This window comes from Anabas testudineus, chromosome 9 (assembly GCF_900324465.2).
Source record: "Anabas testudineus chromosome 9, fAnaTes1.2, whole genome shotgun sequence".
NCBI lineage: Eukaryota > Metazoa > Chordata > Actinopteri > Anabantiformes > Anabantidae > Anabas > Anabas testudineus.
In genome coordinates, this window is record NC_046618.1 from 13050991 (window position 1) to 13074921 (window position 23931).

A 23931-nucleotide genomic window follows, 5' to 3' on the forward strand; every position below is an offset into this window, starting at 1 on the left:
GGCTTTAAAATTAAAATTAAAATTGTTAAATAAGGCAGATGTTAGGATATTTGCTCTGGTAACCAGATTTAGGGTTTTTTTGCTCAAAGCAGACGTTTTGATTGCAGGTTTGTATGTTTTCGAAAATGATTTTATTTTGATACGAGGCCGTCATACTTTTATTTTGAAAGGTCGACGCGGTCTACCTGTGCCGTTTGTTTCTTCAACACGACGCTTCCGGTTTTAAAGCCATGGAAGCAGCTCGTCTCATGACTTTTAGTTCGCTGGAAATTTACGAAACCTCAGTTGATCTTTTAATCTGTGTTCCAGTCATTTAGGCTTTCAACATTATCGTTGGACAAATAATGAGGAGTTTGTGACGCTGATGATTTCGCCAGCTGACAGGTGAGGAGGCGTTTTAACGAGTGGGACTGAAAATGTGTGGATGTTTTGTTATTAATTGCGAGCTAAAGTGAATCTGTTTAAATATTTAGGAGAAACAGGCTGTGAACTTTAGCCAGTCGACGCTAGCTGACATTAGCCGGTGGTTCCTATCTCCAATCCCGTCAGCTGACAGTCAGCCCCCGGCGAGCTCTTAATCTGGTAGTTAGCTAACAAAGTTAGCTAGCACTCGTCAACTGAGAGTGTTGAGCTTTTAACAAATAAATAATCTAATAAATAACCTGTGAGCTCAGCTGCCTTTTAGTCATTTGAGTTTATTTCTCTTATTGTGCTTCAAAACATGTAAAAAGTGGTTCGCCGGCTTCAGTGAGATTTAGTGACTGATTAGAGGAATTAGAGTCACTTCCTGAAACATTTCAACTGTTTTTAAACTAATACTCATTTTAAAATCCACTGTTTTATGGGTTGTTTCTCCACTGTTTGGGATTTTATCTGCAGTTTAAATTAAAAAAAAAAATGTTTAAAAGCAGAATCTGATAATATATCAGTTTGATATATTAGTTAAACAGATTAATAGTTGGCTGTAACTTTGTAACCTGCTGGTTAGTTTTGACATAAAGATTAATGGCATGCAACGACACAGTGAGTCCAGGAATTAAAAAATACAAAAACTACAAGACGGGAAAAAGGAAAGAAAGCTACAAAACCACAAATTAACAGCAATAGTAAATAATCTAGAAATCACCATCATAAAGAATATTAGAAATGTGTTTGGCTGGCTTATCATGTTCTGTAATGCAGCACAGAGCAGGAGCACGATACCACGTTTAGAAACCCGGCTAAACTGTAGAGCGTGTGAGATTAAAACCACACACTGGACAAACTGAGTTTCCTGTAAAAGTTGACATTTTCTAAGATTAGATCAGACATATTAGAAAATCCTATTTTTGTATGATGTAAAAGTCTTATTTGACTGAACTTTTAAAGTCTTGTTCAACAGGTGGACGTACTGTGTGAGAGATCTCTACAATGTTGACAAGTAAGCAAAGAGGAATCCGGGTTTCTCAGGAGCAGTTGCTCTGCAAGAACTCCTGCGGGTATTATGGAAACCCTGCGTGGCAAGGATTCTGCTCCAAGTGCTGGAGAGAAAGAGCACGTCCAGCTGGAGCCCCGACACAAGACCCAAGGTAGAAACTCCACTCAAAACAATTCAGACTCAACCGAGCGTTCAGACTGACTTGTTGCCTCAAACAAAGGTGTCAGTGTGTACATGGATTGTTTCTGCAGTATTTAAAAAGCAACAGGTGACCAAAGTCAATATAATTTGATTGTCTGAATAAACATCGGAGGACACCACTGGTCCCCCAGCAGACTAAGTCTATAGCAGCATAACTAGCAAGTGGTTCAGAGTCACCTGAGCCAGCTCTATGTACAAACGTTAGCAAAAAGCAAAGTTTTAGGCCTATAACAGACTTTCAGTGTAACTGTGATACTGCGTTTAGGTTGGGATGTCTAATTTGTCCACTCGTTGTAGGCCGAGCAGTGATGGAACTCCTCCCACCTTCTCCAAATTTGAGGAGAAGAAAAACATTGAGAAAGGTCGGCGAATTAGCACCATGAGGAGACTCTTCTGGGGCAGCCCATCACCTCCAAAACGTCAAGGTAGACTTTGCTGTTATGCACTAAACTGGTATCTAGTGGGATCAAATCGAAAACTTTACTTTCTGAATCAGGCTCTCTTGTGATTGGTGTGCTTCACAGTGTTTCATCAAATGGAGCCATTCTGAATAAACGTTTTAGTTTCAATACAGGAATATCTGGAATAACATCCACTTTCTGTCCCTCTAGAGCCTTCTGAAAGCCATACCAATATGTTAAAAGCCTACCAGAACCTGGAGCCTGGGGACTTCACTGGTTTCCTAAAGATACTTCGGAGCCCTCCCTCCCAGCGTTTGCAGTCCCAGTGCACAGCTTTCCTCAAAACAATAGAGGCTTATCATGTAAATATCTGTTTAACATTAAACTTCCTATAACCTTCCATGGATTTATTTTTACAGCTGTTGTGATCATAGATCATTGGCTTTACAGGATCTGCCAGTACAGAAGCAGTCAGACCTTGTGCAGGATTTCTACCAGTCTTTTGCAGAGCACTTTAATGGTGAGTGCAGATCAGTTCAACACCTGTAAGGCTGCTCATTCCGAAAACATGGGAACGTTGAATGTCTTAAGAGTTGTTGTTTTTGTTACCAGGCTTTCCTGAGGAACAGGTCACACAGATAATGGAGCACATAGAGAAGTTAATAATGACACGGTTGCACAAATGGGTTTTCTGCCATGACAGCTGCGATGATGAACAAAAGGACCTGGCTCTCCAGAGACGGATCCGGTAACACTGAAATAAAATATCTTGTGTTTGGTGAACTTTTTTTAACCTATCGAGACCATCTGAGAACCAATGTTTTTACTTTGCAGCTCTTTAAACTGGGTTACTCCACAGATGTTGAGTGTTCCTTTTCCTGATGAAGAGACCACAGTGACAAGCGACCCCTTCCTGCCTGCTATAACAGGTGAGTCACAACCTCAGTACTGGAGGAAAGAGGGTAGCACGGTTAGGGAAACGTGCTTAGTTGCTTTCTGGTAGAACGTTGGATGAGAAAAGTGATAACACAGTGATGACAAACAGTTTGCTGGCTTTTTGTTAACCTAACTGGCTGATATTTGTAGCCTTGTGCTAGACATGAGAAAGGTATTAATCATTTAACTCCAGCAGAAAGCAAATCAAATACATTTCCCAAACTGTTAAACTATTTTCTAAGCTTATAAGAGACTGTTTCACACATGATAAAACATAATAAAAAAGGTCTCAAATGCTTGGATTTAACATTTTATCCCACCTCACATCTTGTGTTTAACAGCCATTATTGAAATGGATGCCAAACGGGCCCCTCAGGACAAACTTGTGTGTGTGACCAAGTGCAGTCAGCATGTCTTTGAGGTGCTCTCCACCTTGAACAGTGAACCTGCTAATGCAGACGACTTCCTGTCAGGCCTGATTTATGTGGTGCTGAAAGCCAATCCACCTCGCCTACACTCCAACATGCAGTATGTGATTCGATTTGGTCTCCCTCACAGCCTGATGGCTGGCGAGAGTGGCTACTATTTTACAAATTTGGTAAGTGGATTTTAAAGTTACTATGCGATCATACACAACATGAGGTTGTGTAACTCGTTCTGCTGATCACTCATGTCTGTGCCTGTGTCTTAGTCTTGTGCGGTGGCTTTCATCGAAAAGCTGGATGGACCAGCACTCAACCTCAGTCCAGAAGAGTTTGACGGCTTCATGCTGCGTCAGTGCGCTCCATATGTAGGCAACAAAAGGCAGCAGGTTGCCAACGACACGCAGCACCTGTTAGAAGAGCTAAAAGGCAGACAGGAGAAGCTGGACCAAGGCGTGGATGCTCTCAGTGCGCAGCTACAAAAGTGGGTTCAGTCTGTTCACTCACAACTGGATGAAGCAACAACACAGTTTGGGTTTGTTCAAAAGGAGATAAGGGCTCAGGATGAACTCTCACAGGCATCTACATCCTCATCTTGTGACGTTTCACCACAGGGGGACGATAAAGATCAGTCAGTGCTAGAGCTTACAGTTGAACATGCAGGTCCTAAAGATACAGACTGTTAGATCTGTTAACAGAAACACTCTGGTTACTTGACTCTTTGTGATTGGTAGCACTAGCTTACTATATGTAGGATGCAAAACAAACACAGATTTACACTTGGTCTTTTAGGTATACCGAGCTAAAATTAATGCAGTCTAATCGCATCCTGCAATAAATTCTCCATGTGGTCATTTTGGAGACATTTCTGTTAAGAATAATAGTCAGAACAAAATAATAATTCTATAGATGAATCAACACTTGTTTTTAACCAAAACTGGTATTTATCACCTATGTGAAGGAAGTATTTAATTATCGGATTGCATCAGTTTTAGCTAGATGTACCTAATAAACCGCCAGTGCCAAATTCTAACTACTAGAAGCTGTGATTTGTAGGTGGGGCGGTTTGAGCACATTGCTGCTTATTGTGTGTCTCTGACCGTGTTTGCCATTTGCACAAACCAGTTGTACATGAAGGAAACGTGGGTATCACATAGCAGTAGTTAATGATATTGTTGTAAATGATGTGCACTTAAACTAAGTATACTGTTTGAGGATGAAGGCTGTTAAAAATACATTCCAAGTTAAAGTATCAAATGTGATTATAAAATAATATTTAAGCACTCAGGGTACACAGCACATGGGGATCATCAGCACACTTGAATGGTGCAAATGAAATATTCACTTCTTTCCTAACAGTGTATACCAATGTGCCTTTATGTTGACTGCTTTGAAATTTAAAGAATATGCTACAGGAGAAAATGCTGTGTAAATACCAGCTGTGGACCACTACAAGTCAGGGTGTGCACTTTGGTCAAATTGTGTTATTCAGAGCTTTGTAACTTCTAAATATATTTTTATTGTCTCTACAATAATGAAATAACTGGTGCAAAGCAAATGTTTCCACCTGTGTAAATGTGCAGACGATATGTGTTGTTTACAGCTGTTGAAAGGTTTTTTGAAGAAGTTAAAGGTTTAATAATGATTGTATTCAGTATCATATTAAAGTTGACTTATATAACTTAACAGTGCGGATTTTTGTGTATTATCTTAAATTGTACTGATGAAAAGTATGTGAATCGTTTGAAATCACATAGTACACTATTATTAACACAAAAATGCAATGAAAAAAAACTTCTATTTATATTATTTCTTTTTGTCTAATTAGTTTTCTCACTTCACCAGTTGGGGGCAGTGGTGGCTACGCTGCCACAAACTCACAAGAAAATATCAGTAGAAGAAGAAGATTCATTGTGAGGTCATCAATCTTCTGGGTCACAGAAGTTGACGTTACACCGGAAGTAAAAGGTTGACTGGAGTAGACATGAAAATGATGAAAGGAGAAAACTGTTCTGGAAACTCGGAAATAACAATGGATGATGTTAGAAATCTTGTTAAAAAGAAAGATGAAATTGAAGAACAGATAAAGGCTTATTACGACGTCTTAGAAGACGTAAGTCATCAGTCATATAATCAGTTAGAGGAACACATGTAGCACAAAGCTAATTCAAGGCTAGCTAAGTTAGCTAAACATGACTTTCTGTTTTTATTTTCTAGCAAGGTGTCGGATTTGAAGGTCCTTTGGTTGATGCAGAGGGTTACCCCCGAGCAGATGTTAATTTATACCAGATCAGGACAGCACGACACAATATTTCATGTAAGCAGCAGCTTGTCTGTTTGGGTAACTGTGTTTATGGCTTCACATAATGTTAGGCAAAGGTTTTTAAATCATTTCATTCATTTGGTTGATAGTTAATGCTGCAGCTGATAAAGGTGGAATCATTTTAAATAGTACACAGTAGTTTGTGATATATGATATATATTATAACTTTTATGTTTATTATCCCGTGTTTTATTTATCTAAATGTACAAAAACACCTGCCAGATAAATTAACTTAAGTAAAAAGAACTTCCAGAAACTAAATATTAGCAGTAAACAAGATGATATGTAGAAAATACAACACACAGAATACAGTTTTTTACTGTTTTTTTGCACAAAAAACATGATTTGACCTGTGTTTTTTTGTCTTTCTTTCTTTGCTTTTTTTTTTCTGAATTGATAATTTAATTACTTTAAAAGTAATACCCTGATCATGTCTTTCAGGTTTGCAGAACGATCACAAGGCCATCATGGCAGAAATAGAAGAAGCCCTGCACAAGCTGCATGCCAGGGAGAAAGCCAAGCGGGAACGTGATGAGGCAGAAGCCCAGGATGAGGCGATGGAGCAGCAGGTCAGCCTACCTCCTCCCTTTGCACAAGTGGATGCTGTCACACAAGGTTCACCTGCCTCCGGAGCTGTGAGTGACATGACCATCTTTTGTATTTGGTAGTTTCAGAGAAGCAATCACAAATTTTTAAAGCGAAGGCTTAGGAATCATCATGTTTTTATCTTCTTTCATGTTCAGGGGCTCAGAGTTGGTGATGAAGTTATTGAGTTTGGTTCAGTGAACACAGGCAACTTCCAGAACCTCCAGAACATTGCTGCTGTGGTACAACACAGTGAAGGGGTAAGAGTAAAAAGTAATCAATCAGCTGGGTTGGAAATCAGATTGTGTTGTTTGGTCATTTGTCACTTTACATGTTTTGTGGTAGGGTTTTTTTTTTTTTTTGTGAAATACACTTTGTTGTCAAAATTCAAACAAAATTTAAAGTTATTTCTGACGTCTTTGACATCGCAGTTAAAATGACTTATTTTATACAGACTTTTTTTGTCAGAAGTAATTTGCCCTCGTATATTTATTTCTTATTGTAGCATTAACGATGACTCTAGAGTACATTTTACTAAACTGACTTATTATCTAGAGTTTAAACTGTGTCATCGTGTCCTTCTGTAGAAACCATTACGTGTCACTGTCCTCCGGGACGGACAGAAAATTCAGATGAGCCTGACTCCACAGCGATGGTCAGGCAGAGGTCTGCTGGGGTGAGTGTTACAGGCACAATCATGTGTTTGCATTTGAACAGATTTGCTTAGCATGCATGATTCATTATCTAAATAGCTGTTTGTTGTATTAGGAGTAGTATAAAGTGGTTTACATCACTCAACAGCCTATCATTGCTCTTTTCCAGATGCAACATTGTTCCAATTCATCGGTGATCATCATGGCGCGCAGAATTTCCATTCAATTACATTATTCCTGGAAGGTTTCAAACTGATTTTCGACATACTGCACATTTTTTAGTGTCTAACTATAATTGAAACAATTCTCTTGATACAACTTGAGACTTCAGAACAGGTTTTGTGAAAATAGTGACAAGTAGTCCGGGTTATGGAATGATAGGTAAATAAAACACTGCCACCTTCTACTAACTCCGACACAGGGAAACAACTGACTGTCAGTATTTAGAGGAACATGAATGTGCTCAGCAAATGTCACTACAATTATCTTATTTCAATATTTTTCTACATCTTTTGTGTGAGTGGTGTTTTTCTCTTAATGGAGCACTAAAGAAAATAAAAACATCTGAAGTTGTTGAAATATCTTGCAGTGATCTGATGTGAACTACTATCAATAAAGGCTTGTTATCGCATCTAATGAAAAAAAAACATCAAATGTTGTGTTAATGTGATACATTTTTCAAGATTTTCTTTAAATTTAAATGGAAACAATTCCACAGCTATAACAAGCTGCTTTTCACATTTATCTTGTGGCCTCGAACACGACCTTTAGGTTAGAATCACCTAGACGAAACAGCTCAAGTATGTATAAATGGTTTAAAATATGAGCAGTAAAATGCTGCTTACAACTTCTAAAACATAAATGGTAAAATATTTCCAAGAATCTAAGCAGTCATAAGTGTTCACACTATAATGACAAAGGCAAAAAGCAGTGTAAAAAACGTGGGATTGTTTTATTATATGAAAAATGTCAAATGTTTTCTTTACAAAGTAGTAACCTCATTTACAAATTGACTGATTTTTCATTTGTCGTGATGGTATGAAGTTGACCCTCTAACAAAGAAGCTGAAATGATCAAGTAAACAAGTCAATAATCAGCCTTTACAGTCAAGTCAAACTACAGCAGAAGATGTGGTTCAATCTGAACAACAAAAAAAGAAACTAAATGGACTATATTTGTATAACCCTGAGAAAAATCACGTGGCTTGCTTGAGTTTCTTCTTCTTGGGCTTGACCATCTGTGGTAGCTGGATTTTGAAGGCAGTTCTAAAAGAAAGATTTTAGATCACAATGATGTAAACAAACTGCATAGTTGTATATGTATATAAGTAGTGTGCAGGGGAAATACTTTTGGTTTGAAGATTGATGTGGAAAAGATAGAATAATACAATATTTTACAATAATCATTTAAAAAGACTTACTCGCAAGTTGTACAGATGGGGCTGAAGTTGCAGAATACTTCAAGAGATGACAACACAAAGTGAATAGAATGTATAATTTTTCCATTTCGGCAAAGATTGTATATATTTCTTAAGAATCACACTTACTCGAGAGACAAACTGAGCAGACGTAACCAATCTCAATGAGGTTACGATGACAGAAACACGCAGCTCTGTAGTCGACGTGTGCAGGCGGCGGCAGCACCAGCTGCGAACGCTGCTCGCAGTCGGGAAGGAACACCCACTGTTCAGAAAACGTCGTCATTAACTCAAAGCTGTTTTTACTTATGTGGTTCATTAAATTCTTAGAAATGTGGAAATGTATACCGCACTCTCACCAAAAGATATTGTGCCAGGGAAAGCTTCTGTGGTATCTTGACGTATAATCCACCAGTTATGTCACAAGCCTGAAACAAACGAACAGCTGAAGGTAAAGAAACTTCAGTATCTGGGTTATGGGGGCACAATACAGAGAAGGATCACTACATCTATGGCTGATGTATATATACAATTACTGAACAGCAGCTTATGTGCTACCTGAATTACAATAAGACGTTTGCTGTTCTGTGACAAAGATAATAACATATACCTGCTGAAGGAGACCCGAGTCGGAATCCAGCACACAAGCATCTATGAGGATGTTCTGTATTTCAATACAAACACAAAGTGATTATTCAATTAAAGTTTAAAAAAAAAACGGAAGAAAGATGGTACAGCAAAAGTTAGATTTATGATTTTACCTGCTTCTGTGCAGCAAAAATCACATTCATGAAGTTCATGTACTGGCGAGCACAGTCTTCAGCTGCTTTTATCACCTGTCCCGTAACATAAATAGAGAGTGTGTTTAAAGTCGAGTGAATTAAACTGTGCTAATGAAGTTAGACTATTTAGGACTTACCAATATTCTTGATTTAATCTCCTGTCCAACTAAAAAAAAGAAGAAAAAAAAAACAATAAAATAAAGCAACTTTAAAGGAAAAAAGCCTTAAATCTAATACTGAATAATAATAATAATTACCTTCCAGCTCTTTTGAGACCCTGTGAATATCTGAATATTAAAGGGTTAAGGACAAAACACAGAAAAAGAATACAAATGAAGCCAGAGGAAGACAGATTAAATTATTTTATCACTTGTCACAATGTGAAGATGCTCTTTACATTACAGATTATAAATGAAAGTTAAAGTGAGCCCATGTGAAACCAAACGCATTTCAGTGAAAGGATACAGCACAGAGCTTTGGCCAGGGACCCCGCTAACAAAGTATCTGTTGAATTTGCGCTCACTTCAGCTGTAATCACAAAAAGATGATCATTCATTTTCCAAAAGTCACAAACAGTTCAGTGAGGTTAAAGTCTGAATACTGACAGAGAGTAGCTCACAAAGTAGTAATCAGTCAATGCAGTACAATCTGCAGTATACTGTATTTTTTGGGAATATTATCCATATAAAAACAGGCAGTTACTGACTTTTTGACATAATATTCCTGATTTCTTCAGCAATAATGTTATTGCCGACGGAAAGGAGTTCGTATTTTCCATCTCCACTGGAGGCTGCGTCATCTCCACAGCTGTCCCCAGATCGACAGCTCTTACTGGGATACAGGAAGTGACTGAAATGCAGTAAGTGGGAGAATATAATACAAATATAAAACTGGCACTGGCATCACTGTTTAAGCTGTTAATACTCTGAATCAATATGTAAGCAGCATTTTACTGCTCAGACTTTAAACCATTTATACATACTTGAGCTGTTTCGTCTAGGTGATTCTAACCTAAAGGTCGTGTTCGAGGCCGCAAGATAAATGTGAAAAGCAGCTTGTTATAGCTGTGGAATAAGTGTAGCAGAGTAGAAAGAACCAATGTTTCCCTGTGACACTGAATAGAATTAGAACAATATGGAAATACTCCGCCACCACTGGAAACCATAATATGAAGTTACCTGTCCTGACAGTGGCTTGCGATGACAGCCAGCTTGTTTGTCCTGGCCATGGCCACGTGGGAGTTTCCCATCACCATCAATGCATCCAGACACTTGGACAGGGTGAACTGGACAGAGACAAGAGGACAGATTTAAAATATTATTCCTATTATGTTTAATTAGTAACTCCAGAAACTGACTAAATCTGCTTTTTTTATATGTTGATAAAGGGCAGGATTCACAATACACTACATAATTATAAGTTGCACTGTCAGGGACTTTCCCCTATGGATCTCAGGAGGAATATCTGCTGCATCAGTGGCAGCTAAAACGGATCCAAACAAATCAAAGAAACGAACTAGTACCTCTGGCTCACGCTGAGCTTGCAGCCCCCACCATATGGGATTTACATCCACGACGATGACCAGCAGGTTAATTTCATCCTCTGCACACAATTTGTATTTAATGTTTTAACGGTGTCACAGTGAATCTTAGTGTCACTATAAGTCAAACTGACGAAGACGTAAAGTTACCTGAAGCCATCTCTGCAGGATCTGTCGTTGTTGTCCTTTGGTTTTATCTTGTGTTACCGTCCGTCTACAATCTGAAATTTTACACGGTATAAACGAATTTGTGAGCAGTCTGGATTACCAAAACATGTGTAATTTAACAATAACCTGTTACATTTATGAACATACGATCAGTAGCTGCTAACATCTCCCCACAGCAGCATACTGAGGCTTCGTGCGTCATCAGGATGCGACAACAAACACCGCACGCCGCACTGCTGCCGCCCAGCGTTTGTCTGCTGAACTGCAGAGTGAGAGTTTGCAGCGTTGCACCTGATCAGACCTGATTAGGAACTACTGGTATCTTTTAAATATGTATAAGTAGCAACAGAACAATGTAAAAACATGAAATTCTATTTAATCCTGTATTAAAAATGCATGAGATAACACTTTACTGTACTGTACTAAACTAAATAGTGTTTCATCATTTTAGATCACCCCAACTTGAAACTATGAAGTGCTTTGTTTATTGTAATAGAATATAGTTTATGCACAAACACTGAAATAATTTTCCTTGTAATATTGATTTATCTTGCAATTACAGTTAGAATTTGTAATTTACTGTTGAATTGCTTGGTGTATAAAATGTCTAAATCTGAGAAAAGTCTCATTATTGCACACGTTAAAATTGCTTGGCTCAAAGATATTCAGTTTACAGTGAAATAATACAGAGAATCTTCATCATTCTCCTTTAATTTCACAGCACAACTCAATAGAAACTCTGTACAACACATACAGTAAGTTAATCCTCACTAGGTCATCCCTCTGCATATACCAAACATTTATACATAGAATATTACATTCTCAACTCAACTCAACTCAACCTTATTTAAACTAGCCCTTTAAAAACAGCTTTGGCTGACCAAAGTGCTGTACACAGTTAGTCAAAAGAAAAACAAGCAATTAAGACAATACTTAAAACAATGAATAATAAAAAAGATGACAATAAAAACAAAAGAATAAAACAAAGGAACAAACACAGAGTCTTCATGCTGAATTAAAAGCCAGAGAGTAAAAATAAGTCTTCAAGTAAGTTTTAAAAATGGACAATGAAGGTGCCTGCCTAATGTGCAGTGGTAGGCATTCCATAATTTGGGTGCTGCAACGGCAAAAGCTCTGTCCCCTCTAGGCTTCCGCCTTGACTTTGGTACTGTCAGGAGGAGCTGGTCAGCTGACCTGAGAGACCGGGAAGGAGCATAGGGGATAAGTAGCTCAGCTAGATAAGTGGGGGCAAGACCATGTAAAGATTTAAAAACAAATAAAAGCATTTTAAAATGAACTCTAAAATGCACAGGCAACCAGTGGAGAGATGCCAGGATGGGAGTTATGTGCTCCCTTTTTCGTGCCCCAACCATGAGACGAGCAGCTGCATTTTGGACCAGCTAGAGACGTGCAATGGAGGATTGATTTACACCAAAATACAGTGCATTACAGTAATCCAGCCGAGATGTAATAAAGGCATGGATTACTGTTTCAAAGTGCTGACGTGTTACGAAAGGCTTTACTTTAGCCAGCTGCCTAAGGTGGAAAAAGCCAGACCTTATGACTGCACTAATTTGACGATCCAATTTAAAATCACAGTCCATCTTAAAACCTAAGTTTGACACAGTCTGCATCTCAAACTGTGCCAAAGGGCCAAGGTCAACCAAGGAGGGTTTACCGAGGCCATTTGGACCTATCAACATCACCTCAGTTTTTGTATTGTTGAACTTTAAAAAACTTAGGGCCATCCACTCCTTAATGTCATCAATGCAAGACAGAAGTGATTTTACGCAGAAGTCATCACTTTTCTTTAGTGGCATGTAGATTTGACTGTCATCAGCATAACAATGAAAAGAAATACCATGCTTCCTTAGGATGGAACCCAGAGGAAGTAGGTAAAGGGACATAAAAAAGAAGTTTCTGCATCTAAATGAAGCAAAACAATGCAATCTAAATTGCAGTGTGTTCAGTGTTGTGGATAAGAATTTCCCCTTGGTGACAATAAAGTCAAAGTAAAATATTTCTCTTTGTCTATGCCAAACAGAAGCACTGACAATGTCAATAAATGTCACATACGCAGCACTTATCCTATAATATCCATAATCTTGCCCTGAAATATGTATGCATTTTTATGCATTGTTAGCTATTTCCCCTTGGCAATCATAGACTTTCAGAGAAACATGTTTACTGATAGTTTTTTATACATTTATTATCTTGACAGATTCATAAAGTTTTCTCTCTGAGGTAAAACCAAATGTTCCTTAAGATATTCAAATACTTTAGGTTGTGTGGTCCAGAGTATCCAATTATTTCTTGTTCTTGGGATTTGACTGGGCCTTAAGTAAGAAAGTCCTGTATTTCTCAGTCTGGTAGACATCTGACTCGATGGCCTCACTGGAGTTGTTCAATGTTACGTAAACATCCCCGTTGACTTCTGTGATTTTGTGAATCCTCTGTTTGACACCCTTGGAGCACCAGTGAGTCCTCAGGGGTTTGGCTGTAGGATTATCCACAGCTTGATAAAGCCCTTCCCCTTCTCCTAGCGTGATCTTGTACTTGTGCCACGGACACACGATGCACATGTGTCCATTAAACTCCTAATGATGGGACAGCATGAAGAAGATAAGGAAACGAATAGTAGAAGCTGTAAAGACTGCAAAGTTATTATAAGTCTTGAACAAGAGCTAATAAAATTATTAGCATTAATTATTAATTATAATTATTAGACTCAGATACAGTAATTTACAATGTGTATGTCAGATCGAGAAAATAATGGACAACTAACCTCAATGTCTCCATACTGCAACGGGCCGCCTGAATCTGTACGTTAAAAAATGTCATTATGCACAGCAGTGTTTTTTGATCAATGTTTCAAACACTTGATGAGGCAACTGAAGTGTTGTGTGTTTTGTCAACACAACAACGCCCAAACACTCAGAACTTACGGTAGCAGCGCGTGTCCATTGCATGAAGCTGCCCCTGGTGGTGCACAACCAGTACATCTCTGCATCTATTCACCAGCATAGTCATGCGGCCGGCCTTCACAATGTCTTCCTTCTTCCCAATGAAATGGGAGTCAGGAGGATGAGAACAAGAGGAGGCAGGGGGAGGGGAAGAAGATGAAGCCTGAGAAGTCTCCTCTTCGGAGGACATGTTGACAGCAGGGTTCCTAGTAATACAACATATATACAGCGCCCTCCTTAAACAACAAATGTTTGTCAATTTTCATATGAAATTCACAGTTTGAGATTAGTAATAAAATAAATAATCATATTCTTAAAGTGAATATTCTCAGGCTTTATTTTAGGGTATTGTATCTTATGCATTTTGATTTCACTGTGTAGAAATTACTCCAGTGTTTAACGACAGCTCCACCATTTCAGGACACAGCAAATGTATGTAAATAAAAGGAAAAGTCTTTTGCTCCTTGTTGCATAGATTTCACAGTTCAGACTATACATGTCTGACAGAGACTTCACAGACAGGTCTACAGGACCTGTCAGCCACAACAGACAGGAAAAGCATACAGCACAGGCTGATCACCATCCATTTCCATTCATCTTATTACTACACTGCACTTTAAAAGCACGAAATACGAAATTAATCAAGCCAAGAAGTCATTAATCTAAATACCAAAAGTTGATTGTGAGTTTGTATTTTCATTTTTGAACTGTACTTTCACATTGGGTGATAAGGTGATGAGATGCATGAACATTTAGACAGTATTTTATCCTAACTGTCCAATCGAAACATTAAATTAACCCACCTTTATGTGAACATGTTCATATTGTGTCTGGTTACATCTCTGTCTCCAGGCCCTGCTTGCTGGATGGGTCTGGTAGCCTGGCAACCGGTCGCTGATTGTGCTAACTTGGCTACATACCGGAACATGAAACTGAATCTAAAATTACACACACGAGCGTGTGGGTGCTGTATCTATATCAAACAAGCCAATTATAACAGTTTGGACATGTTTCTAAGTATAAAATTGCAGATTAAACCTCGTCAGCGTTACAAGAAATGCTGGTAACTGGAACGTTTGAGGAAACGCACATGTTGTGTGTTACGTTCAAAACTGTCCCCAGTGAAACAAGGACTGAGGAGATAACATGTCCGCCTCCTCCTCGTCCTGTCGGTTTTACTTAGAGACTGTGCATGTGTATGCATGAAGGTATATCACAAACGAAACATATATATTATAGTTGATCAATACTGCAAAATGTTTTCTACTAAATTATATATATATATGTTTATTCTTCTGTCAGTAATAAAAAATAAAATCTCTGTGAGTGGTAAGTTTCCAACTCTCCGTGCAGTCTGTAGTAAAACCCGCACAGTAAATGTCTGAATGGTTTAGTCTGAGAAGGCTTTTTGTCTTAGCAGCTTTGCATTAATCCCTCTGAGAGCTTATCTCTGTCTTTCATGCTGAACTGAGCGTAATTTTAACCCGCTCTCCTGAAAGTCTACATCCAAGTCTTAATTTCTCAGTTTAATGTGTTGATTTCTGCATCCTGTGGATCCGCCTGAACACAAGTTGCGTGTTCGCCTGCAGCGTCCTCGTCGTTATGGAGATGTTCTCTGTGTACGGAAATAGTGATACTGCTCCTCAACTTAGTAAAAAATTCATGCATTGTGTCTGTTCACTTTGCTCCTTCAAATAAACCGCAGTGGTGTTGTTGCTTGAAATGAGTTAATCTGGTAAGTTTTTTTTTTATTGATGTTTATTTTAATAGCTAGCTTTAGTTTCAGACTTAATAGATTTACAGTTTATGATGCATGCATAAAACTCTTTAAACAGCCTTTCAATCACTGTACAGTATGTTAATTGTATAGATCTCCACTTTTCCTTTTATGTTTGGGTTATGGGTTTGTTCTTCCTCACTTGGACAGGTGGAAACCCCTGAAATGTAAATGCATTTAGAATTTGATGCAATGTGAAATCCTCTTCCTTAAAATTCAATTTGCAGAATTAACAGATATGGCATAAAAGCCCAACATCCATGTACTGTATGTACTTGTGCTTCAGCCTGAGGGAAATATTGATCTCTACCACTTGCCCTTCCTCTGAGTGAAATTAGAGGCAGAGTACTGTTTCATCAGCAAAGTAATGAACAGTGCTCTGATCCGATGTATGCATATGAAAACAGTCTCACTCAAGTGCCATAGGGTTGCAGCTGCCAACCAGTTTACAGTTGCTTGCCTGTGTCTGCTATATTTATCATATTTGCTGTGATACAGAAATGTCTGACATGACTGCACTGTGCCTCCCTGGCTTCATCCTGTCAACGTGTTAAATTTCAGCTTGTCCCATGCTCCCCTTACTACCACAACAGTGCAGTGTGGTAGTAATGACACAGTCACTATTCACTGTGTATCATTCTTTGACATGCAGTATAGTGGGAAAAGCATTGGATAGAGCAATGTGGCTGGAGTAGGGAGCTTCTACAGTATGGAATTGTTTTGAGTTGTTTCCTCTGCAGATTATAATTACTTTCTTTTTTTGTGACAAAGTAATGGAGAGACTAAAGCGGCGTGTCTACAACGATAGGTGGAGTGCAGTTAAAGACGAGGTGAGAGAAAAAGAAAGGGAAGAAAGAACACTTTGCCTCTATGAGTGTCTCAGAGCGGCTGGTCTACAACAACACTATGCTAGGTAAGCACACTTACTCACAGGACATCGTAACTCACACTTGTCCTGTCTTCTCTGCCTACAACTGTCTGTCTACGGTCATTTCAGGTTTACATCCATGGGAGTGTGTCGTGCAGCACACCTTTCAGCACTGACCATGGAGGACTATCCCATCCTGGGAATCAACACTATGGAGGACAGGACTCGACTCTTCCATCTGGTTCAAATTATCAAAACTGACCTTGAGCATGATGATGATTATGATGATAAAGGCTACACTGTAGTGGATAGTAGTTTTACTTACGATGCCTATAGAGATCCTCATGAAGATGCATATAATGATGAAGAAGACAACGGTGCCGTTGTGAATAATATGACTGCAGCTTTATCATGCGTGCGCAGACAGCTTGATTTCAGTTGTGAAAATACTGATCATCAGAACCTACTTTGTCATCGCAAAGGCACTGTTCATACATATGAAAGTCATAATAGAACTCATGGTCCAGTCCAGGGCAAAATGTCAACCATACCTGTGCAACTTGAGCTTGAGAGTAGAAATGCTGTGGTGTGTGCCTCCAAAGGGAACAACAACCACAGGACAGACCTCCGTAGTCATTTGTCTGATCACCGCACAAGAGAAAACACAGAGCCAGACAATACAGGAAGCATTTCCTTGTACAATTCTCACACCAGATTATCATCAACATGTGTCTCATTCCACGAACCAAAACCCAGGCCTGCAACAGTGACATCAAAAAGGTTGAACAATAAACCCAGAAAAGGAATCTCAAGGAAGGAGAAGCTCTGGACAGACAGAGACAGTTATGGGACTTCTAGGCACACGTCTAAGCCAAAACCTGTTTATGAATCACAGAGAACAGCTGGCTACAACTACGGACTACCACAGAGTTCCCTTCCTGCATTAAACAAAAAGTGAGTAGCAGCCGTTTGTATTGCTCCCTATTATCAAATGAATATTTTAATAATAAAAGCTATAATTTGTTTATTTGTATGATTGTGTCTCTTTGTACTATGAAGTTTGCACATGAGCATCGTTTCCTCTGGACATCGTCCTCCCACTGTTGACTGCGATCGGTGAGTGTGCATTTGTGTGTATGTTCCAGGCGAGCTGGGGACCAACGGATCAGTGTGTGCGTGAGGAAAAGACCTCTGACGCATGCAGAGAGCAGGAAAGGAGAGGCAGATGTTGTGACAACGCCAGGTGGAGAGTGCGTGATTGTCCATGAAGGCAAAGAAGCCGTGGATCTAACCCAGTACATATTACAGGTGAATGTCCAGATATGATAAGTGTTTAAGTGCTGCCTTATTGTTACTATAGCTATTACTGTTGCTTGTTTTCCTTATTTTACACCTTTGTGCTTGCTCTTTTGCCAATGCAGCACAGATTCTACTTTGATCAGGTTTTTGGGGAAGACAGCTCCAACGAGGAGGTCTATCACAGAACAGCATATCCTCTGGTACAGCACATGCTCAGTGGGTACGTTAGCACTGTAGTGGTCATCGTACAATTATTTATATTTGAATGTAGTCAAATGAAAATGTTTTGATGTTTTTGTTTGTTTGTTTCTGGGAATCTGCGCTTCCTAATTATATTTGTGTTGTGCATGTCCTTAGAGGCAAGGCCACCTGCTTTGCATATGGCCAGACAGGTGCAGGGAAGACACACACCATGTTGGGTTCATCCCCTAGGAGACCAGGGTTGTACGCTCTAGCTGTCCGGGATATTTTCGCTCACCTGTCCGACACACACACATACTCACGCCTACTGGTGTACGTCAGTTTCTTTGAGATCTACCGCGGTCAGTTGTACGATCTGTTGGACCACAGGAAAAGGTGTGTACTTGTGCAAAATTAGTGAAAATGAACAACGTGATATTTCTACGTATTTAGTTTAGTATATCATTTAGTGTAAGTATTTTATTATTTTATCAGTTTCATATTAGTGTTATATTATCACAGATTTCTTCCTCTTAATCTCTCATTTCGTTCCTCTTGTAGGTTATTTGCCAGGGAAGATGGCCAGAAGGTGGTTCACATTGCAGGGCTGCGTGACGTCAGAGTAGATTCGGTCAGCTCACTGCTGGAGGTTTGTGAACTTCTCCTTTAGTATAGTATCTAATGTCTTTTATTAATTTCAAAATGAGTTTCAATTTCACTGAGTAGTACTTATGGTACTTTAGTATGCAGTAGAATACACCAGGAGGTATACATGTTAACAACAAATGTACCTAGAACCTCAGCTCTGCTAATTCTATGCTTACGTCTTCACAAATCTACCAGCAGACTTTTTACTTGTGTTGTAGTCACTGATTCACAGACTGAGTCTACTGATTTCTTTGAATATCTTTTAAATCCTTAGTCTCTCTCTCTCTCTGTTCTCTGTTCGGCTGCCTTCTTTGCTGGCCTTACAAAGGTGATTTCACAGGGTATGGGGGTGCGTACACAAGGGATGAGTGGAGTGAACCCACTCTCTTCTCGTTCTCATGCTCTGCTTCAGATTCAGCTTAGAGGTCCAAACCAGCACATAGCTGGCAGGTGAGTGACAGCATCTGATCTGTTTTATTCTCTTGTGGGTTCATTATGGTATCGATTCTTTCTCAGAGTTTTGTGATTTCTCCTTAAATCATTACTGGACTGGTGTATGTAGTAATGTAAATGAACTCACTGTAAAATGGTGTAAAATAACCAAACTGATAAAGATGTGCATGATTCATGTGTGTACCCGTAGAATGTGGTTTGTGGACCTCGCAGGAAGTGAGAGGGCATCTGACACCAAAGAGCCAGACAGGCAGAGTCGTATGGAGGGAGCTGAGATCAACCAGAGTTTGTTGGCTGTAAGTGTCAAACACAAAAAATAAAAAATATGTGTGAACATATGATTAGGATTTTACATTATATTCATTTGTATATGTTGTTTTTCCTCCTCAGCTAAAAGAATGTATTAGATCCCTCGATCAAGAGCAGTCGCACACACCTTTCAGACAGAGTAAACTTACTCAGGTAGAAAGACTTCAGTATTTCAGCTATTTTCAGTATTTCAGTTGTGAGTACTAATGACAGAAGTGTGTGTAAACATCATGACTGATGTGTCCAATTTGATCAATAAAGTCTTCTGTGTTTCATATTGGACTGTTTTATTCTCATATTCCCATTCTAGGTTTTGAAAGACTCATTTGTTGGTGACTCAATGACGTGCATGATTGCCAACATTTCACCTGGTCACTTAGCCACCGAACACACGCTTAATACGCTGAGATATGCTGATCGGTAAGTATTTTTTAAATTTGTGTATGAATGAGTAGGTATAAAGGAGAAATCAGTTATTATTTCAATCATCTGAGATGTTATGTTTACTTCATTTTCATAGAGTGAAGGAGTTAAGGAGACAAGGAGCAGTAAGAGGAGGAAGAAGAGGCAAGACATTACCCTCTCCCAAACATAACCTATCTTACAGCAACAGCAGTGGTGGCACCCGAGGGAAAAGTCCCCCTAAGAAAGCAAAATTAGGGAGGCAAAGAGAGGAGTTTGGTCCCACATCGCCTACCACAATGATGCCCACAGGGGAGGCAATTCTCTGCTCCACACCCAAGAACAGCACATGGGGAGAGGAAACAAGTCCAAGGGGCATTAAAAGTATTGGACTTGAACATATTACACCAGTTAGAGGTTGGTTGGGAACAGTTGATAAGAGAGAGATGATGGAGAGAAGAGGTGAACAAAAAGATAGAGGAAGGGAAAATAAAAGGACTGACAGTCACTCTGTGACCAGGGCAGGACTAGTGCTGGGACAAACAACCAGTGAGGGAGTAGTCCCTAAAGGTAATTTATCTTTTACTCGAAGGAAATCTGTATTCTCTCATAGAGAAAAAGAGCAGAACCAGCAAAGCACCATGAAAGTGGAAAAAGAAGGGGGACGAAAATGGATAGAACGACAAAGGCAAGTGAAAAGCAGCAGAGCCACGTGTAGGGAAGTAGAAATGCAAAATGACAGACATGTGAAAAAGGCTGACGAAAAAGATAAGGAGAAGGAGAGGCATCTGAGATGGTATCATGAGCAGCTGCAGCAGTTCATGCCCTCATCTGGCCATCTTCTCTCACCCTCATCCTCTAATCAGGCATCTCTCTGTTCCCCTGTTTCTCCATCTTCCTGTTCCTCTCTCCAGCAATCTCCTCCCCTGTCACTTTCTGCCCTAATGTATCACAGTTTGGAACAAAGTGATGATAACAGAGGACCGTTTCCTTGTCCCAGTGATGAGCTTTGCCTGCAAAATGAAACCTCTTCAAGCTACAGGAACAATAATGATGAGAACGCTCGTGGTGATTCTGATGGTCTTGGTGGAGACTGGAGGCTGCATAGGGAACGAACAGGGGCGAAATTTGGACAACACATGGGTGAACGTGAGAAGAGGGAGCCAGTGAAGACAACAGGCGAAGCTAGAGCAAGGAAGGATGATAAGAGGACAGCTGGGGTGGAAGGGGGAGAGGGGAGGTGGGCTTGGGTAGCAACAGAGACCAAACACCCACATAGGATGACAGGTGCAGTACAAAATAATGTTGAGGCACAGGTGCTTCACAACTGTGATCCAGAACCCGAAAGAGAAGTGGACGAAGAAGGACTGACTGCCTCGGATGTCCCAGCTGATGGACTGTGGGGCACCGAAGAGGGAGGGGGAGCTGACAGCTGCAGTTTAGTCAACGCGTACAGCAACGACAGCAACAGTCTCTTAAATCACTCTTCTTTTGAGTCGCCCCATCAACGAGCCCCAGCAGAACGACCCTTCTCTCCAACCTGTGAACATATCAATATACTCCTGACTCCTGAATCAAAACATACTAGATGCAACGTCCTGACTTTGCAAAATACGTCACAGGCAGGGTTATCGAGCAGCTGTAGAGAGAAAGAACAATGGGTCGCTACTGATGCCAACAGACAATTTTCAAATGCTCCGTCAACCACACAACCTCTGACTATGTCCATCACACAGACTGAATGTAAAAAATCTGCTAAGCCCCTTAACAAATGTGGACACACTCCAGAAGTCAAACTTAAAATGTCTGTTTTACCTCAAGATGAGACTTATGCAGATTCTCTTAGCTGCATCATGGACCCTCTTAGCGTCTCCTTGCTTCAGGTGGACCAACAGGTCGCCACAGCCTCGTTCCTCCAAGGGGATCAGGACAAAACCTCAGTGAGCTTAGAGAAGAATAATACGGGAGAAGATAGCAGATGGAAAGTGGAAGAAGATAATCTTACATGTTCAGAGATGATGGGGAATGAGGAGCCTCTTCTGGAGCTGCTTCAATCGAAGACTCAGTGTCCACTCATCCCTGACACTGTGACGGTTATTAATCACACAGAGCAACGAAAAGAAATGTGTTGTGCCAAATATGAACACTGTGGAATGGGTAAGTGTGAATTTTCGGAGTGTGTTTGTTAACCAGTACTCAAAATGTTCATGTGAACAAATCTTTATTCTGTCCAGGTAAGGAGAAACATCATATCCCTGAGGTTAACTCTGGATCATCCAGCTCAAACAACCTCAGCCCAAACTGTGCCGTACAATTGCCACCACAACATGCTCACAAGATGTACAGCAAACGTGCCCTGGCCATTTCAACACAACAGGCACAAAGTGTCATGGGCCACTTGAACACAGTGCCAACCCAGTGTCACACAGTGCATTCACACCATGTTAGGGACTCAAACTGTTCACTTAAGCCAAACAGTCCCACACAGTCAAAAAGTCAAGAAAGCACCAGCAATCAGCAAATTAGACCCATAATCCATCTGTCTACATTGAAAGACATGGATCATGCTCAGTAAGTACCAGAATTATCATGATCTTGTTTACATAATTATCCTAAATAAGCAATATTGGACATTTGGTCCAGTTTTAACATTTCAATCTTGATTGGTAGAGACCACTTAAAAATGTACTGTGTATTTTGGAGTAATAGAGTTATCACTATTTGGAGGTTATTAGTTGGAATAAAGTACACTGTTTCTAACCAAACCCAACTTTAGGCGGTCTGTTGTCCGGGCCCATTGTGAGCAGCGAGAAGAGATGGAGGTTTTATGTCATAAAGAAGGAGTACTTCTGTGCCAGCAACCTGATATGGTCAGAAAAAATAATAGATTGTTGTTTGCTAAACTGCTATGTCACCACAAAAACATGTAATCATATTTTAAAGTGAGCCCATACATTCTGACTGCCCTCACCCATTATGTCTTTATGTTACAGGCATTTAGGGAATATATCCAGAAACTGGAAGATATCATGGAGAGAAAGGCTCAATGTGTCCACAGCATGAGAGCTCAGCTGCAGCCATATCTGATGACCAGTCATTTGAGCCAATCACACAACCATGGAGACCATAATAACGATTCACAAATTTGAATTTAGTAATTAAATAAGCAAGAGGTTGCTGTTTATGAACTGGCCATATACAGTTGACACCTCTAAATACAGTATGAGTATGTTTATTATACATACTAAGTGCTCTTAAATATCACTTCTTAAGTATTTAAGTATTTAAGAGGTGATGGGCATCTGATATATATTAACTTATGTGTGTGACATCTAGAATTAGATGACAGTTCTCTTGAGGCAACTACCAATGTATTTTTTTTACCATGGAGACATTTTATGTAGAATCCTAATATTTCTGTTTTTATGTGTTCAGGTGTGGGATTGTTTGAATCATAATTTGTTAAGTTTTTGTTATGACGCATGGAAGATTAGTATTTAGAAATTAAGTTATTTTAAAAGCTTTAATTTATGTGCTGTGTTCTATACCTTTTACGTCAATCTAAGGCTGTATGCAAACCCAGGAGTTTTCCTTAATATCAGATGGTTTTGACAACACTTTTTCCTCAGCTAGGGACTTCCATTGTTTTCCTGGTGTTAAAATCTGCTATTGTTGGCTTTTTGCCATGAAAATAACATGGAAAAGATCAAATGAATTTTTGAGACATCGTCTTTGTATTAGATTTGATTGTGGCTGTTTTGTGTCTTGATTTCAACTTTATGCACACTATGGTACACTTGCTAACCTACTTTGAACTTAAGTTAAGGACGCTTATTGAGGTGTTTACTTGGCAGCTGTTTTCCAGTGCTAATAGTTTTGTAATAAAAAACAAAAACAAATTGTAGGCTACATTTTTGTAGTAATTTGTGATGGAATTAAATTTGCTTGATGATCAAATTGTGTCCTGTAAAATATTTATATTCAGACAACTGTGTTTGAGGTACACAAAGCGCATATGTTATTTTTATCCTATATTTATATTGTTGAATTGCCATCTTTTATTATGTAAATCCAAGCCTATAGTCTATCCACATACTGTACATCATAGTTAAGACTAAAAGAGTGAACAAATTAAAACACAGTGCAAATGTATCACTTTTGCTAGTACTATTAGATTTACTCTTTCA

At 39.4% G+C, this 23931-nt stretch overlaps 5 protein-coding genes across 6 annotated transcripts; 3 read left to right on the forward strand and 2 right to left on the reverse strand.

Annotated features, from left to right (window-relative positions):
- The first annotated feature begins 202 nt into the window (after positions 1–202).
- Positions 203–5063, forward strand: LOC113151371 (rab5 GDP/GTP exchange factor-like). Its single transcript, XM_026344340.1, has 9 exons — positions 203–384; positions 1382–1568; positions 1916–2043; positions 2230–2381; positions 2470–2539; positions 2632–2767; positions 2854–2948; positions 3297–3553; positions 3647–5063. The coding sequence occupies exons 2-9, from the start codon at positions 1411–1413 to the stop codon at positions 4061–4063; spliced, it is 1413 nt and encodes a 470-aa protein (XP_026200125.1). The 5' UTR covers positions 203–384; positions 1382–1410; the 3' UTR covers positions 4064–5063.
- A 275-nt stretch (positions 5064–5338) lies between these two features.
- On the forward strand, positions 5339–7579 carry psmd9 (proteasome 26S subunit, non-ATPase 9). Its single transcript, XM_026343483.1, has 6 exons — positions 5339–5490; positions 5595–5694; positions 6142–6335; positions 6444–6545; positions 6873–6961; positions 7108–7579. The coding sequence occupies exons 1-6, from the start codon at positions 5362–5364 to the stop codon at positions 7133–7135; spliced, it is 642 nt and encodes a 213-aa protein (XP_026199268.1). The 5' UTR covers positions 5339–5361; the 3' UTR covers positions 7136–7579.
- A 244-nt stretch (positions 7580–7823) lies between these two features.
- Positions 7824–11133, reverse strand: gtf2h3 (general transcription factor IIH, polypeptide 3). Of its 2 annotated transcripts, XM_026342410.1 has the most exons (14): positions 10993–11133; positions 10828–10898; positions 10660–10739; positions 10316–10422; positions 9844–9986; positions 9603–9665; positions 9395–9424; positions 9275–9303; positions 9117–9191; positions 8966–9019; positions 8715–8783; positions 8485–8620; positions 8359–8395; positions 7824–8203 (listed from the first exon to the last, which is right to left on the reverse strand). In XM_026342410.1, the coding sequence occupies exons 2-14, from the start codon at positions 10835–10837 to the stop codon at positions 8134–8136; spliced, it is 903 nt and encodes a 300-aa protein (XP_026198195.1). In that variant the 5' UTR covers positions 10838–10898; positions 10993–11133; the 3' UTR covers positions 7824–8133. The 2 variants fall into 2 exon arrangements, with proteins under 2 accessions (XP_026198195.1, XP_026198194.1); XM_026342409.1 differs by having other exon boundaries at positions 10828–11043.
- Positions 11134–11834: 701 nt separating this feature from the next.
- Positions 11835–14898, reverse strand: LOC113150153 (Rieske domain-containing protein-like). Its single transcript, XM_026342543.2, has 4 exons — positions 14612–14898; positions 13791–14014; positions 13631–13665; positions 11835–13442 (listed from the first exon to the last, which is right to left on the reverse strand). Exons 2-4 carry the CDS (start codon positions 13996–13998, stop codon positions 13152–13154), a joined length of 534 nt encoding a protein of 177 aa, XP_026198328.1. The 5' UTR covers positions 13999–14014; positions 14612–14898; the 3' UTR covers positions 11835–13151.
- Positions 14899–16592: 1694 nt separating this feature from the next.
- Positions 16593–22958, forward strand: LOC113150468 (kinesin-like protein KIF24). Its single transcript, XM_026343021.1, has 13 exons — positions 16593–17407; positions 17599–17761; positions 17875–17972; positions 18110–18328; positions 18494–18581; positions 18909–19030; positions 19224–19329; positions 19424–19495; positions 19653–19762; positions 19863–21901; positions 21979–22315; positions 22521–22614; positions 22738–22958. Exons 1-13 carry the CDS (start codon positions 16593–16595, stop codon positions 22891–22893), a joined length of 4419 nt encoding a protein of 1472 aa, XP_026198806.1. The 3' UTR covers positions 22894–22958.
- The last annotated feature ends 973 nt before the right edge of the window (positions 22959–23931 follow it).

Excerpts from the sequence above, each read along its gene's own strand:
- LOC113150153 (XM_026342543.2), bottom strand. The coding sequence starts at position 13,998 with ATGTCCTCCGAAGAGGAGACTTCTCAGGCTTCATCTTCTTCCCCTCCC. Across the intron at positions 13,666-13,790 it reads AATGGACACGCGCTGCTACC|ATTCAGGCGGCCCGTTGCAG; the intron begins GTAAGTTCTGAG and ends TTTAACGTACAG. Across the intron at positions 13,443-13,630 it reads TGCAGTATGGAGACATTGAG|GAGTTTAATGGACACATGTG; the intron begins GTTAGTTGTCCA and ends TCCCATCATTAG.
- gtf2h3 (XM_026342410.1), bottom strand. Across the intron at positions 10,423-10,659 it reads AAGCTCAGCGTGAGCCAGAG|TTCACCCTGTCCAAGTGTCT; the intron begins GTACTAGTTCGT and ends GTCTCTGTCCAG. Across the intron at positions 9,666-9,843 it reads CAGGAATATTATGTCAAAAA|CTGAAGTGAGCGCAAATTCA; the intron begins GTCAGTAACTGC and ends TTGTGATTACAG.
- psmd9 (XM_026343483.1), top strand. The coding sequence starts at position 5,362 with ATGAAAATGATGAAAGGAGAAAACTGTTCTGGAAACTCGGAAATAACA. Across the intron at positions 5,491-5,594 it reads ATTACGACGTCTTAGAAGAC|CAAGGTGTCGGATTTGAAGG; the intron begins GTAAGTCATCAG and ends TTTATTTTCTAG. Across the intron at positions 6,336-6,443 it reads GTTCACCTGCCTCCGGAGCT|GGGCTCAGAGTTGGTGATGA; the intron begins GTGAGTGACATG and ends TTTCATGTTCAG.
- LOC113150468 (XM_026343021.1), top strand. The coding sequence starts at position 16,593 with ATGGGAGTGTGTCGTGCAGCACACCTTTCAGCACTGACCATGGAGGAC. Across the intron at positions 17,973-18,109 it reads GTACAGCACATGCTCAGTGG|AGGCAAGGCCACCTGCTTTG; the intron begins GTACGTTAGCAC and ends GCATGTCCTTAG. Across the intron at positions 19,031-19,223 it reads AACCAGCACATAGCTGGCAG|AATGTGGTTTGTGGACCTCG; the intron begins GTGAGTGACAGC and ends GTGTACCCGTAG.
- LOC113151371 (XM_026344340.1), top strand. The coding sequence starts at position 1,411 with ATGTTGACAAGTAAGCAAAGAGGAATCCGGGTTTCTCAGGAGCAGTTG. Across the intron at positions 1,569-1,915 it reads GCCCCGACACAAGACCCAAG|GCCGAGCAGTGATGGAACTC; the intron begins GTAGAAACTCCA and ends CACTCGTTGTAG. Across the intron at positions 3,554-3,646 it reads GCTACTATTTTACAAATTTG|TCTTGTGCGGTGGCTTTCAT; the intron begins GTAAGTGGATTT and ends CCTGTGTCTTAG.